The 14666-nt window shown below is 50.2% G+C and overlaps 6 protein-coding genes across 6 annotated transcripts; 2 read left to right on the forward strand and 4 right to left on the reverse strand.

Annotated features, from left to right (window-relative positions):
* Positions 1–74: 74 nt before the first annotated feature.
* Positions 75–1706, reverse strand: N7471_000835 (MFS maltose permease MalP; the record flags this gene model as incomplete). The annotated part of the gene is made up of 1 exon (XM_057273556.1): positions 75–1706. One exon carries the CDS (start codon positions 1704–1706, stop codon positions 75–77), a length of 1632 nt encoding a protein of 543 aa, XP_057141735.1.
* A 992-nt stretch (positions 1707–2698) lies between these two features.
* On the forward strand, positions 2699–4435 carry N7471_000836 (glycoside hydrolase family 13 protein; the record flags this gene model as incomplete). The annotated part of the gene is made up of 1 exon (XM_057273557.1): positions 2699–4435. The coding sequence occupies one exon, from the start codon at positions 2699–2701 to the stop codon at positions 4433–4435; it is 1737 nt and encodes a 578-aa protein (XP_057141736.1).
* Positions 4436–4882: 447 nt separating this feature from the next.
* Positions 4883–6328, forward strand: N7471_000837 (Zn(II)2Cys6 transcription factor; the record flags this gene model as incomplete). The annotated part of the gene is made up of 1 exon (XM_057273558.1): positions 4883–6328. The coding sequence occupies one exon, from the start codon at positions 4883–4885 to the stop codon at positions 6326–6328; it is 1446 nt and encodes a 481-aa protein (XP_057141737.1).
* Positions 6329–8219: 1891 nt separating this feature from the next.
* pre2 (proteasome core particle subunit beta 5) lies at positions 8220–9756 on the reverse strand. The gene is made up of 6 exons (XM_057273559.1): positions 9565–9756; positions 9265–9372; positions 9030–9185; positions 8902–8950; positions 8725–8834; positions 8220–8667 (listed from the first exon to the last, which is right to left on the reverse strand). The coding sequence occupies exons 1-6, from the start codon at positions 9694–9696 to the stop codon at positions 8332–8334; spliced, it is 891 nt and encodes a 296-aa protein (XP_057141738.1). The 5' UTR covers positions 9697–9756; the 3' UTR covers positions 8220–8331.
* A 405-nt stretch (positions 9757–10161) lies between these two features.
* On the reverse strand, positions 10162–11489 carry N7471_000839 (Eisosome component PIL1/LSP1 family protein; the record flags this gene model as incomplete). Its single annotated transcript, XM_057273560.1, has 3 exons — positions 11383–11489; positions 10673–11180; positions 10162–10590 (listed from the first exon to the last, which is right to left on the reverse strand). Exons 1-3 carry the CDS (start codon positions 11445–11447, stop codon positions 10162–10164), a joined length of 1002 nt encoding a protein of 333 aa, XP_057141739.1. The 5' UTR covers positions 11448–11489.
* A 623-nt stretch (positions 11490–12112) lies between these two features.
* On the reverse strand, positions 12113–14131 carry N7471_000840 (uncharacterized protein; the record flags this gene model as incomplete). Its single annotated transcript, XM_057273561.1, has 3 exons — positions 12113–13687; positions 13757–14017; positions 14096–14131. The coding sequence occupies 3 exons, from the start codon at positions 14129–14131 to the stop codon at positions 12113–12115; spliced, it is 1872 nt and encodes a 623-aa protein (XP_057141740.1).
* Between the last annotated feature and the right edge of the window lie 535 nt (positions 14132–14666).

The raw sequence follows: 14666 nt of genomic DNA on the forward strand, positions 1-14666 counted from the left end.
TAACGGCCATACTACATGTCAAACTTGCTATACTTCCAATACTTCCTCCACATATTATACTTCAGATATTAACCTCAAACCGAGCCTTTCTCTCCCTCGAGATCACTCTGCACCAAACCGGTCTTCGCAGCCGGGAACTCCCTTGTGCGCACCTTGTTCTCAAACAGAACATCCAACTCAGCATAAGAGCGGCCCTTGGGCTCAGGAAGTCTGAAGAACGACCATACAAGACAGAGAATGCACAGCCCACCCCAGAAGAAGCCAGACTTCCCCCTCCAATTCCACGCATCCACATTCAGCATGTAAGGAATAATAATACCAGTCACCAGATTGAGCACGTTATACAAATTCCTCGCCAGCACGACCGTCTTAGTGCGAAGTTTCGACGACGGCATCTCCGAAACCAGCGAGAAACACACCGGCCCGATAGTTGAATCATAGACGAACGTATACACAAGCAACATGGATCCTGTCGCCCACGAGAGCGATGTAGTCGCCGGCGCAATGGACATAAACCCAATAACAAACAGGATAACACCCAAGACCGCCAGACCACCCACATACAGTGTGCGACGACCAAAGTAGGTCATAAACAGCCACGAGCTAAACGTGCCAACAACGCCAATCGCATACTGCGCCAGCGACATCGTAAAGGACTGCGAGTCCGCCAGTCCAGCACGTTGATAGAAGACAGTCGAGTAGCCCATCAGACCGCTGCCACACAGACTCTGCACCGCCCAGACACAGCACGCGATCTCCGTGCGTCGCAGGTCTGTCCCCTTAAAGCAGTCCAAATACGAGGCGCCCGTCTCGGTCTGCTGCTCCATGGCATTCGTATACACAATCATGGAGACGGTTTCCTCGGCGCTGAAGTTCGGGTCTGCGCGCGTGAGCCGCTTCACAGCCTTGATAGCGTCTTCACGTCTATCCTTCCGCACAAGCCACCACGGACTCTCGGGCGCGAGGTACACTCCAATAAAGATCGGTACCGGCCACACCCACTGGATGGCGAAGGGGATGCGGTACCCCCACTGGTCGGTGCGTCCGAGTAGGCCCTTCAGCACGCCTGAGGCGATGAGCTGTCCGAATACCCAGCACAGATTGACGTAGGTGGTTAGGTAAGCGCGCAATGCGACTGGGCATACCTCTGAAGCGTATGTGACGGTGAGTGTCTGGTAGACGCCGAGGGGGATGCCCATGAGAAACTCGCCGGCGACGAGGGTCTGGACGTTTGGTGCGAAGAAGAGGATGAAGACGAAGCCGACTGTGCTGGCGAGACAGGCCATTAGGGTTTTGCGGTAGCCGTAGCGCTCGGAGACAATTCCGTTGACGAAGAGACCGAGGATCTGGCCGACGCTCATTGCGTTGGTTAGGCCTGCTTGCCATGAGGCGGCGAGGCCGTATTTGCCGTCCGACAGGATTTCGCCGTATTTCATGTTGAAGGATGGGAAGGCGAAGAATGAGCCGATTAATACTACATCGTAGCCTTCCATGATGATGGCGCAGGAGAGGAGGAGAGACCAGGCTACGGCTTTGGGGTAGAGTCGTAGCGCTTCCATGGCGGTCATGTTGTGTTCTTTTTCGATAGCGGCGTGGGCTTCGGTGGTGGTTTGGAGGTCTGTGTAGCCCGGCAGGTCATGGCCTGCTGGCTCAATTGAGTCGGCATGTTTCTCGACATGGTCGATGGCTTGCTTTTCAGAAGCCATTGCTGGGATGGGGGTGCCAATGGAGGCTCTGAGTATGATTCCAGGTTGTTACTCAGTGTGAATAGGACGGGATAGAAGAGAAGTATTTCATGCGGGCGTCGTCGGACATTTATATACAAAACTGTGCTGAAGGGCGTCGATGGTAGTCCATAACGAGCGAGGACGAGACCGGGGTTCCATTGGCCCACTTGTCCGTCGAGTATAATCCTTGCTTAATTCTTGTCAGAAGCGAGCGGAGTGGCGTAGAGAAACTTTCCCCAGTTTATCTGCACGGGGTATGCTTGGGTTAGCCCACTATCCCCGGATTTTCCTGGGAGAGTCGTGATTGGCCTAAGGTCGGGCCGGGCAGGGATGAAGAGACATCTAGTGCTCTGCATTTTCTCCGCATGTGCTTTTTCTCGTCCAGCCGTGTTTCGTGTGCCTCGTATTGGCCATCTTAGGGTTGTGGATTCTCCCGATCCAGTTAGAAGAAGCCGGGGGACATCGTTGGCTGATTGGCCTGATGTCGGCCCGACTTACCCCCTTTCCCCCCTCATTTCTGCTTGATGAACCAACGGATATCCGTTAGGCCCGGAAAGAGAGACGAATCGGCATAGACACTCTCGGCATTTCACATGGTCTGACGGTTGGACAGTTCGGTATGTTCTCCGGATCGTGGGATTAAGTGGGAATAAGTGGGAATGCCTATCATACTGAAACACCGCCAACCCTCGTCCAGCATTAGAAAACCCCGCAGGCAAATGAGTGGTACAAGATATTGCTGATAATGGCGGTCGGGCCGACATCGAGTCAATGAGAGCAATGGCCCTCCCTACATGATATCGGACGCGCTTGGACTCCATCATCGAGCTCTGGAGATGTACCTAGTGCATTGATTATCTAAAAACGAATGCAATAGGCATATATATATGGCCCTTTCGCTTTCTTCCCTATTTTGGACCATATTTTCTCTTCTATTTCCATTTATTGCATTGCAATCCCATACATTCACCATGTCTCCCGCTATAGTGAGCGAAAAGTGGTGGAAAAACTCCATCATCTACCAAATCTATCCCGCCAGCTTCAAAGATTCAAATGGCGATGGCATTGGCGACATCCCAGGGATTATCTCGTCTTTAGATTATATCACAAGCCTTGGCGTGGATGTGATCTGGCTGTGTCCCATGTACGACAGCCCGCAGATTGACATGGGCTACGATGTTGCCGACTACCAAAGCGTGTATGGCCCATACGGCACTGTCGAGGACATGGAGACCCTCATCGATGCATGCCACAAGCGTGGACTTCGAATTATCCTGGATCTGGTAGTGAATCACACCTCAGACCAGCACAAATGGTTCAAAGAATCTCGCTCTTCAAAGACAGACCCCAAGCGCGACTGGTACATCTGGAAGCCAGCGAAATACGACGCCAACGGGAATCGTCAGCCGCCAAATAACTGGCGCAGCATTTTCGGAGGCAGTGCGTGGGAGTGGGACGAGACAACACAGGAATATTATCTCCATCTGTTCTGTGTTGAACAGCCCGATGTCAATTGGGAGAATCCCGAGACTCGCCAGGCAGTCTACGAGGAGGCGATGGAATTCTGGCTGCAGAAGGGCGTCGATGGTTTCCGCGTCGATACTGTCAATATGTACAGCAAGCACCCCGAGTATCCCAATGCTCCAATCCTTGACCCAAAGTCCGACACACAACCTGCTTTCTCGTTGTTCTGCAACGGTCCTCGCATTCACGAGTACATGCGCGAGATGAACGATGTGCTTTCCAAATACGATGCAATGACCGTTGGCGAACTGCCAAACACACATACCGTTGAGGGTGTTCTGCGCTATGTCTCAGCAGCAGAGAAGCAGCTAAGCATGGTCTTTCAATTCGACCTCGTGGACCTCGGCCAGGGCAAAGACTATAAGTTCCTGACCACTTTGCGGGGCTGGAATCTACGAGAACTGAAAACTGCGGTGAAGAGCACACAAGATATTATCAAGGGTACAGATGCATGGACCACAGTGTTCATGGAAAACCACGACCAGGGCCGCTCTGTGAGTCGGTTCGGTTCTGACAAGACACCCGAGCTGAGGGTTCGGTCTGCAAAGATGCTTGCCATGATGCAAGGCACACTTTCCGGCACACAGTTTATTTACCAGGGCCAGGAGATTGGAATGGTGAATGCACCCCGGGAGTGGACGATTGACGAATACAAAGATATCGATAGCACCAACTACTATCGAATGACCAGCAAAGTGTCAGGCGACGATCAAGCCGCGCTGAACACGGCCATGGATTCTCTGCAGCATTTGGCGAGAGATCATTCCAGACTCCCCATGCAGTGGAGTGCTGAAGCCAATGCTGGCTTTTCACCGGCCTCATCGGCAAAGCCATGGATGCGCCCGAATGACAATTACCCCGAGATCAATGTGAAGCTCCAAGAGAAAGACTCATCTTCTGTTCTTTCCTTCTGGAAACAAATGAATCAGCTGCGCAAGGAGTATGCTGATCTCTTGGTCTTTGGAGAGTTTGAGATCATCGACGAGCCAAATCAGAGTGTCTTCACCTATACCAAGACAAATCACAACGAGACCATTTTGGTGGTTCTCAACTTCTCGGATACGACACAGAAATTTGAGAAACCAGATTCTGTGAAGAGCCAAGATTGGAAGTTGTTGGCTGGCAATGTAGATGGACACAAGGAGGACTTACAGGCGTTTGAGGGAAGAGTGTTTTTGGTTTAGGGCTGGGATATACTACTGGTTAGATAGCTCACACTCAAATTGGTTAAAGGACATCATTATAGCAGATTACAATCAAATATCCTTGAATGATTCGAGTCAGATCTTTATATCCAATTTCTTGTACTCCGTACGTAGATACCGTAATATATATCTTGGTCTAAAGCCACCACGCACCCCAGTTTCGCATCGGATCACCCCGGATTCACCCCAGGTTCTTTTAAGCTTTTAATTAATGCATATATGTACGAGTTAGGCCTACTAGGGTAAGTCTCACATGTTCTCATCCCAACATAGACCTCAGACATACGGAGAACAACCCGGTCGCGCTATGCTGAAAGAGTCTGGAGTGCCAAGACAAGCTCTTCAACGTCGAGCGCGGGGAAAAGAAGTACATGTTTTCAACTAAACATCAACCCCTGACACTGGAAACCCTGGAGATCAGAAGAAATGGCTGGTCCAACTTCCCAGTCGCGAGTCCCGAAAGCATGTGACCCATGTAATCGCCGCAAAGTTCGCTGCAACGGCCAGCAAAGATGTCAGCAATGCGAGCACCTGGATCTTCTGTGCACCTACACAGAGAACCGTTTATTGCGATCAAGAAAACATTCACTACGCCGAGGAGCTGTGATCTCAAAATACAAGAGCGCCAATACCAACACCAAAACCACCACCTTAACACCACTTCTCTCTCCACCAGCACCTACAGCCTCGCTTCAACTACCAACCTCGTACTTTGAAAGTCTACTCCCAGCCTACATGTCCTATGTATATCCCTTCAGTCCAATAATCACCGAGACAGAAGTGCGCACATCAATCACAAAAATGAACACAGAAAGAGAGCACGCAGCCTTCGTCTACGCCTTCACCGCAGTAACCCTGGACCTAACCCGGTCTTCTCAATTCACCACCAAATCCAGCCCCCAACCAGCCTCAACACAAATAACCGATCTAATGCGCCAGTCCGTGGAAACCCAACAACCACTAGTAATAGGCTTCCGCCCCTCAATCCTACGCGCTACAACAAGCATCTTCATCCAGATGTGCGCCATGAGCCTAGGCCACTACGACCTAGGCTTCTTCCACCTCCGCGAAGCAATCAGCATGATTCAGATGCTTCGTATCAGTGACAAAACCGTCAACGCAAGCCTCAGCACGGCCGAACGAGCCCGCCGCCAACGACTGTACTGGCAATGTTTCATCCACGAGCGATTCATGTCGATCGTGAATTTCTCCCCGGTGACGCTGCCCCCGCACACGCAGTACCCAGAAGAAGATACCTTCGTAGGCGCGGACATCCAGCAGGGCTGGACGCAGGTGATCAAGACGTTCTGCATGCTGGATGCATCATTTATCAGTTTGTGGATTGGGGACCGTACGCAGGTGACAGCGTCGTGGGTTGAGCGGAAATACCGCGAGCTGGACGATGCGTTGTGGGAGGTTGAGGTTTCTGCGCTGTCGGAGCTGCAGCAGGCGGATTTGGTTATTACGCGGCAGTGGATGCGGACGTTGTTGTGGCAGATGGCGATGTCGAATTGCTTGCTTAGTTCGCATGCGTCGTGTCCGTCATTGGAGCTGGAGATGCCGTTGAGGTTGTCGAGTCAGCTCAGGCAGTTTTTGACGAAGATCTCGCAGAATACGATTCGCGTGCATGGATCGTCGATGATTAGCAAGTTGTTGGAGATTGTTAATACGATTGCTGATGTGGTGATTCATGTGCCGCAGGCGACGAGGGAGGAGACGACGAGTCGTATTGATGATATTGTTTTTATGCAGGGGGTTGTGCTTTCTTTTCATAATCTGCAGGTTATGCCGAAGGATATTCTGTTGGATAAATTTCGATTGATTAGGGGAAGGTTTCCGCATATTGAGGTGGCTATGCAATTGGCTGTTTAGCTGGAGATCAGAGATATTCTGTGAAGGGGCCAGGAGAAAGACAGAGCAACTACTAATGGGAGATGGAGGATGTGTTTAACAGATTGCGTTCCAACTGAACAGCAGCATATAAGACATACATATGAGCGGCAAAAGCTCCCAGAGCCACACGCCACGCTCGGGCGCCTCCATTGGGAGGTTCCCGAGGGCCCTGGCGCTTTTCTTCGTCGCTAGACATACTCAAAGACTCAAATATAGTAAACTGTCATGGAAGTTGTCTCGAGATACTGGCGGTATAAGAATACAAGCTCGTCGGAGATAACAGATCAAAGTCCGGGCGGACCTGATGTGCCATGGCTTAGGGCTTTCATTCCCCACTGAACAAAGAAACATATGCAGATCGCCTTTAATCAAATTATAGAGTATTCTGCATTCAGAAGAGTGATGTCTGTTAGTGGCCGCGTTACTCGATTCAGCAAATCAGAGCAGCGTAAAAGCAAACATCCATGGTCATATTCATGTAAATATAACTAGATCATGTCATTTACTAGGATCAGTTCATAATTCAGTGCCTATGATTCATAGTTCGTATCAAAGATTTATGAGTAACTCCTTTTTCGAGTTGCTGTGCTGTGCTGTGTGTAAGTGTTGGAGGCTCTTGTCTCGGTATGCTATTGCTATCTAGATATGAGTAATGCTGTAGTTGCAGTTATTGGACCTCTATAGGTGTCTAGCTGCTTGGCTACAGAATAAGCAGCCTTGGCTTTTCAATAAGGCTACTCCTAATACTACGAGTACTATATATGTCAGACTAATACCCGTGCTGCACAGCTGAGCACACCTGTCCCAGCTAAGTAGATCAGCTACAGGTACTCTGCTGTAGCTATCAGGGCTACGCATCCTGGGTTGAGTACAGAGTACGATACGTAGTTCAATAGGCAACTGCATGTCCAGAATATTCACAAGAAGCCGAGACTCGGCTCTTCATCGTTCGTGAACGACAGCTAGAACAAGAAAAAAGTACATAGTGCTTGGGTCATGGGTTAGGATGCTAACCCCCGTAACGGGCTCATGTATCCCTGCCCAGGTCCACTCCACTGCAGTGCAGGTCGGAGTCTCTGAGCCTTAAATCCGGATCAAGCCGATACTCAATCCTCGAACCAACACAATAAGCATTTTCACGTTCTTGGGTGGGAGTTTTTTTCTACAATGATACGGTTGTTAATATGGTCGCTTCCGGTTTCAGCACGCTTGCTCCCACCCTGATCTAGTCGGTAAGCAACCCCCTGGGCCAACTAAACAAGGGGACAAAGTCGAATAACCCAGCCTTCTCTGACATAGCTACAAATCTGGCGAAGGGTGACGCATTCCTTGTTACAATCCCTGTCCTGTTACATTCTAACGCAATCCATCCTGCAACATATAATCGGCTCTACGGATATCGGTTACTCTCTCTACAATGCACAAAGCCAAGGTACTTTCGAGTCGGTCGAGGGGGGAAGCTTTCTTTTGGTTATCGAACTAAGGAGGAGCGTGTCACCAGGTCGAACGGCCGGGATATCGGTGTTTAGAACGAGTAGACTATGTAGATATAAGCACTCTCCGAGACTAATACATCGTGTCGCTCGAGAACGTACCCACCTAAGTCCGGCTATACTCCCTAGGAGCGCTCTATACGTGGAGGCTAGATTATCCAGGTTATAAGCTACTATGATAGAGGTAAACCGGACTTAGCCGTAAGTAACGACAAGGAAAGAAAAGAGGGGCCGGAGGGGTTCCGGTTGGGCGACCAAAATCATAGGGCTACAGCGGTAGGTGTAAGACAGAGGGGATAGAGGCAGAAGTGAAAGAGAAAGGGAGAAATCAAAGGCCGAGGTCGGGTCTACCTATATATCAAGGCAGTAGAGGGAGATATTATTACGTGACGGTGTATTAGGGCGCTCAACCTAAAAAGGCAAAGCTAACCGGAAAAGGCAATTCACAGGTCCTCGGTTTACATACACAAATTCATTCCTCTAGCCCGTTTACAACGCAGATGTCACGTTGGAGAACTCGCCCTTCTGGAGCTTCGTGTCCCAGAAGATAGGGTTCATGTCATCGAATCCGTGGTGCACCCATCCCTCTTCCTTGACGTGGTACAGGTTAATGAAACCACCGGAGTAGGCATCACGGTGCATGGCAGCCAGAATGGCTCGGCGGCCGAGGTTCAATGCCTCCTCCTCAGTCAGCTCGTATTTGTACTCGGCGTCCAGCACACCATAAGCGAAAGTCTGACCGGATCCAACACAGAACAGGTTACCGGGGAGGCGGGTGCCGTCGGAGTCGATGTAGTACAGGGCGGGTCCTTCTTGGGGCGTCATCTAGAGATCATTGTCAGTTTCTGAATCTCATGGCTATGAATGATGTATGGGACGTACTCCTGCTAACATAGTTCCCATGCTAAGTCCGTATCCCTTGTAGGCGTAAGTGAGGTTGGCAAGAATCTTAGACGCGGCCGCAACAGTGATACGGCGCTTGTGTCGGATTTCTAGATATGAATTCATCAGCAATGTCCTTTCACTCCCTGCAAATATCAAGAATCGAGCTGAACTTACCATGCAGAGTGCACTGCTGACTCAAATACCGCAACCAATATTGGCAATCCTAGCAATTCGCAACAACCATCAGCAATCAATATCCATCGCACCATCACTCGTCATCATCACTTGCGGTCCAAACTTACAGCTGCACCACCGGCCATGGTTCCCAGAAGACCTGGCGTCGGCTCGTTCGATTTCTTGTCCTCGCCCCGACTCAACCGCGATACAGGAATGACCTTCTTGACTGTCTGACTGGCAATCCAGTTACCGGCTGTTGCTCGCGAATCGGTACACACGATCTAACCCAATATATCAATCAGCATAACATGCTCCAAAATCAAGATACCCATGGTATAGCCGAAATATAGGAAAACGTACGATACCGCCCTGGAACCGGAAGGCCAGGGTTGTTGTGCCGTGAGCGAGCTTGATAGGACAGCTGGGATTGGAGTGGTCATCGGTCATGGCACGCAGGAAAGCAGAGTGCTAGGTAAAAGAAATCAGTGTCAGTCCATTATTTCGCTTGGTTCAATCGTAGATAGGTTCTGGCTAGCGATTCTCTTAGGCATAGCTGTGATGACGGCGTAGCTAGGTTGACGTCAGGATAGACGTACATCCCCCGATCAAACCGCCATCGAAATCAAAGAGAACCTGCCACAGTATTCATCAGGAACTCACGTTGTCGACAGGAGGAAGGCTGAACTTCAGCGAGAGTGGAGGGACGCTGGCAGTGAGGTCCTGCTGCTCTTGCTCTGAGTACATCTCATTCTGATGGGGAGGGCGCGAGTATTGGGCAACAAGTTTATCCATTGTGTGCTGATGTAAGAGGAAATAAGGAGAAAATTAGAAAAAAGATGCTGGAAAGACGTGAAAGGGATTCTGGTGAGACAGTCGAGTGATGGGTGAAGCTCCGCTAGAGCTCGGGGTTTCCGCGTCACTCTGGCGCCTGCGGTCACGTGAACTTTCTACTCCGTACTACAAATCGCGATATTCATTTGATATCATTTTTAGAAAAAATTGGAAGAAAAAATAAATAAAACAAACGACGAATTAATGAACTAATGAATTAACGAATTAAAACTTTACAATAAACAATTTGCATATTTCCTGAGTATAGACCCCCATGTCCAGCGCCAGCCAACGCCTTGTCCGAAACCACCAGCAACATTTGGTGCCCAATCTGAGGCGAACAACCGAATTTACACATTACAGCTGAAGTATGTCCGTATCGAACTAAAAAAGAGACCACTGAACCCCCGAGAAAGACTGAAACGATCACGCAGGCGAAGGCTCAGGCTCAACCACCATCTTCGCGGGCAGCGCACCGCTTCCCACTGGTTGGGTGAAACCCTCAGTCACAGAAACATTCTCGAGAACATCCGACTGGTGCTCCGATACTACTTCATCATGTCCATTGACACCGCTAACACCGTTGGCATGAGTCGGAGACTCTCGGCCCATGGCATTGGTGATAGGCTCAACGCTGGGTTCCCATCCACGGAGATCATTCTCGGCATCCTCGAGAATCTGGCGTGCCAAGGGCTCATGCTCATACGCCTGGCGTGCATCACCAGGAACAACAGGACTGTCATCAATGTAGTTGAGCAGGCGACGAGCGTGGCGAGCCAGAATGGTCTGCTTCTCGGCGCGCTCAATAACAGCCGCCAGATGAATATCATAGGCCTCCTTGAGCTTTTGGCGTGTCTGCAGACGAGATGAACGTTAGCCAGCCCAAACTAACCCGACACACCAAACAAAAACAGAACGAAGTCAGAATTAAACGTACGATATTAGACAGCTGTGCCTCAGCAACCAGGTTCTGAGCCTCAGCCCGGACAAGCTCATGTTCCAGCGTGACCAGACGCGGGCTCGAAGGATCCTTGTACTTGAGCTTGGCAATTTCGTCGGTGACTTTCTGGCGCTGCTCGCGCGACGGCTGCACCGAGGCCTCCATGTTGCGAATCTGCTTCAGGATACTACGGTAGTCCTCGAGGTTCTGCGCGAAGTTGTCTTCCTGCTCGCCAATCTCAGCAAGCATGACGCCGAGCTTGTCGGAGATGTCGGAGACATTGTCGTCTTCAGTAGACTCGCCCCATTCAGAGAGCTGGGCGGCGATCGAGGTGCGCTCACGGCCGGCAGCTTCGTGGGCGCCGATGGCGGCGTTCTCGCTTTTGATCAGCTTGGTCATCTTGCGGCTGAGCTCCGGCGCTTGCAACCCACGGAAGGTGGAGATGCGGAACCGCTGCCGGCTGGCATGGTGCTCTTTTCGCGAGCGGAATGAGAGGTTGCGGTTCCTAGACTTTGGTTTAGTCAAAGTAAGGGTTGGGAATATAGGATACATACATATTGTTTGCTTGTATGAGATATAGTCAATCAATACAAGTTAGGGTTACGGGAGGTGGGATATGTTAAGATGAGAAACCGAGAAAACTGAATCTGGGCGAGGCCAAATGATAAGTCAGTCGCGCCTTCCTATAGATGACGATGGTGACGAACCCTATTCTCTCCAGGGCTTCTCTTTTCTTTGCCAGAGGAAGTGCAGTCCCGGTGGCTGACGTCATGAACGGGGAGGGGCGGAAGTCGAGTTGAGCAGTTCATGCACGCCATCACAATTCCGATTGCAGACATTTCAAGCTTAACGTTGTAGAATAATAGTTAGTGGTGATGGCCTTTAGATTTTGAGTTATTTATCATGAAAGACTAGTATTATCTAGGGCTGATCGTCAGTCTCCACCTTGGCTTCGGCTTCCCGATATCAGAGTACTAGCAGTACCACCTGAATAGCCCTGGAGACTATTAGTTAATTATATTATATTCCATGCACTTCATAGGTACATAGGTATATAATTATAGAAAAGGGATTTGTGTTTCCCTTTATTTTCAGTTTCTGAATATGCGTGGACCCAACAGCTACCTTCCTAATTGGGAAATATCTCATTCGATCAAACCTACAGTGGAAGATAACTTGAAAAAATAGGGATTAAATTCATAAGAGATCCCACCCTCTATCCTCTCAATTCGAGGCAACAAAAAAAGAAATTCGCAGGGCCAGAGGAAGCAGAGAATTTCCCCTGGCCAATCTTATGGTACAAAACCAGCTAAAGCATCCGCATAAATCCAGACACCCGAATAGCAAGCCCCGCAACGCCTGAAATAGACCGGAATGACTGATCCGCAGAATCATTCGTTAAAAAAAAACTTTCACATGAAAAGATCTCAGGGCAGACTAGGAAATGTCGTCCGCATCGGGATTGTGTGAGTGTTCGTTGTCAGATGCATGGAATGCGTCGCCGAATGCCGAGTTCTCCAGGTCTGGCAAGTCAAGCCCATCGTTCTGCTCGCTATAAGCCGCCAGGGCATCACCGGCACTGTCGATGTTGGTAAAGTCGAAGTCTCCACCGACCGGGCCATGGTCTTTGCTCTCATTGTTCACCATTACCCAGTCGTTGGCCTGGACATTAGTACCAGCGTGAAGCTGGTCGCCCAAATCCATGTCAACATCACCGGACATATCAGCGCCGTGGATGGGTTGTCCATTGACAGAAACACTTGAGATTGCGCCTACACCAACGCCCGGGCTGCCAAATTGGTTGAGTAGGTGGGAATCGTCGTCCATGACCATATCATTGGTGAATGAGTCAGGCTCGTCTTTGTGTTCGGGTTCAATCTTCTCCAATAAACCACCCTTCTCGACACAGGATACCTTGGGCTCGGCAACGATTTGTTTATTCCAGGCAGTCTCAACTTCCCGGACTACCTCGTCAACCCTGTATTTGGCCTTATCTTCAATGTAATCCAATTGCGGGGTTTCATCCTCTGTTGGGATGACAACTCTGCCCTCCAGTCGCCAAATCTCAGGGCCCTTTTCGGTCGGGTCAGCAGCAGACTCTCGAAGGCGCAACTCGGCATCCTTGAGCAACGAGGTTCGGTTGAAACGTTGCATCCGGCGAGCATGCTGTTTCTTCAAGTTTTCAATCTCGGCGGTCATGTCCGCCACCTTTTTAGAAACCCGCTCGGCAAACTCCTCTGCCTTAGCCGGCTCCATCTTGTTGGCCTGTGGGGCGTCGCCCGCCTCCTGGCCTTCTCCGCCAGAGGTTCCAACAGGAGCATCAAAGAAGCCTGCAGTTAGGGACTCAAGCTCTCCCTTCCGGCCCAGACCCAAAGAGACTGGTGTGATTTGTGAGATAGTGTATGGCGACGCGAAGATTTCCTCCATCCACTCGTGATGCTGCTGGTATCGCATCTTGCTGACATCGCGGGGCGTCAAAAGATCCATCGCATCACCACTGGAGACGTCCTCATCTTCAATAGCAAAATCTGCTGTTGCAGAAGCGAGGGCAGCCGACGGCGCACGGTGTCCGCGTGGCCCTTTGGCTACGGGTGCATTAGGCGCAGCTGCACCTGGATGACCTGGGGGTGCATAGAAACCAGGCCCACGAGGCGCAGCAGCCGGGTAAGTACCAGGTTGCCCAAAGTTCTGTGGAGTCATTTGGGGGAAATTGATAACTGGCCAGCTGTTGCGATCATGAAGCAAAAAGTCCTTGCGGGCCAATTGTCCTTGGCTCTGAAGGAAGCGGCGCTGGCCCATCATGCCTTGGACTTGGGGTGTAACTTGAATTCGGTTTGCAGGGGCATGGTCTTGAGGCGCCGCACGGGTGTAGTGCACAATCCACAGTGATGGGTCGGGTTGGGGCACATTCGGTACTTTGGACGAGGTGATGCGGTAGCGCTTGCGGCAGTGTGTTGCCACGGGCTCATTGGGAGGGTGGAAACCGCTTCGGTGAAGATACATCTCGACAGTCTGTATCCTCAAATATTAGAATTGAATCCACATGGGGCAAGGGAAGCTTCATTGCAGGAGGAGGCATACGTAGCCGCGAGATTCAAAGGTAAAGGCCTGTTCCTGATCGGCCCAGATATAGCCATCACTAGCAAAGTTATTGCCTAGGTGGTTTTGTGGCTGCCATGTAAGCATAACAGTTCCATCCGGGGGACCATCGAGGAATGTCCAATGCATGGGCTGGGATTGACAGATCCGGGGTGCGCTCGTCAAATACTCGACGGCGGTCTCAGAGGGCATCATGTGCATGCTGGGGTATCGGTTGCGCGAAACCAGGTGCATGTGGGGGAGCTATCATATTTGCGACAAGATTAGTGGGGGGGTCACAGATCATGAAGCAATCAATATAGGAAGTTGTTGGGGTCTTACCAGCTGCCCCGGGATGCGTGTGGCCGGGTCATCCATATTGGGCGCTTGATTGCCAAGTGCAATCAACTTTGGGAAGATGTGAGTAAATTAGGTTCAAATCAAGTGAGGCAATCGGGATGCGATGGAGGTAGACAGGGCAAGAGCAATGAAGGACGGAGGTGTTCAATGAACGCGACACTACGCGGGAGATTTTTGATACGGTTTCCGATACGGACCTGATATGCAGAACACCTGAATTTACAGGCACCAGCTTTTCATGGGCTTTCCCAATTTGGAAGGTTCATCCAGTCATCCAAGGATTATTTATGTGATTTGGTACAAAGAGACAATAGACCATAAATGAATGACTCAAATCTGTTTATATAACAAATTTAAAAAGATATGCGAAGGTGGCAGATGGGAAAAGGTGTGGTCTACGCACTTAGACAAACTAGTTAACTAGTTAGCATTTTTCTGCATCATAAAATTTTCTTACTATTAAATCGGCAAATAGGTACCCAGTCAAGATTCAAGATCAACAAAAAGTATCACTCTACCCTTGAAAGAAATACATAAAGTAGTCCAACCCCCA

The sequence above is a fragment of the Penicillium samsonianum genome, assembly GCF_028829775.1.
Source record: "Penicillium samsonianum strain IBT 33392 chromosome Unknown utg000001l_segment0_segment0, whole genome shotgun sequence".
Lineage (NCBI taxonomy): Eukaryota > Fungi > Ascomycota > Eurotiomycetes > Eurotiales > Aspergillaceae > Penicillium > Penicillium samsonianum.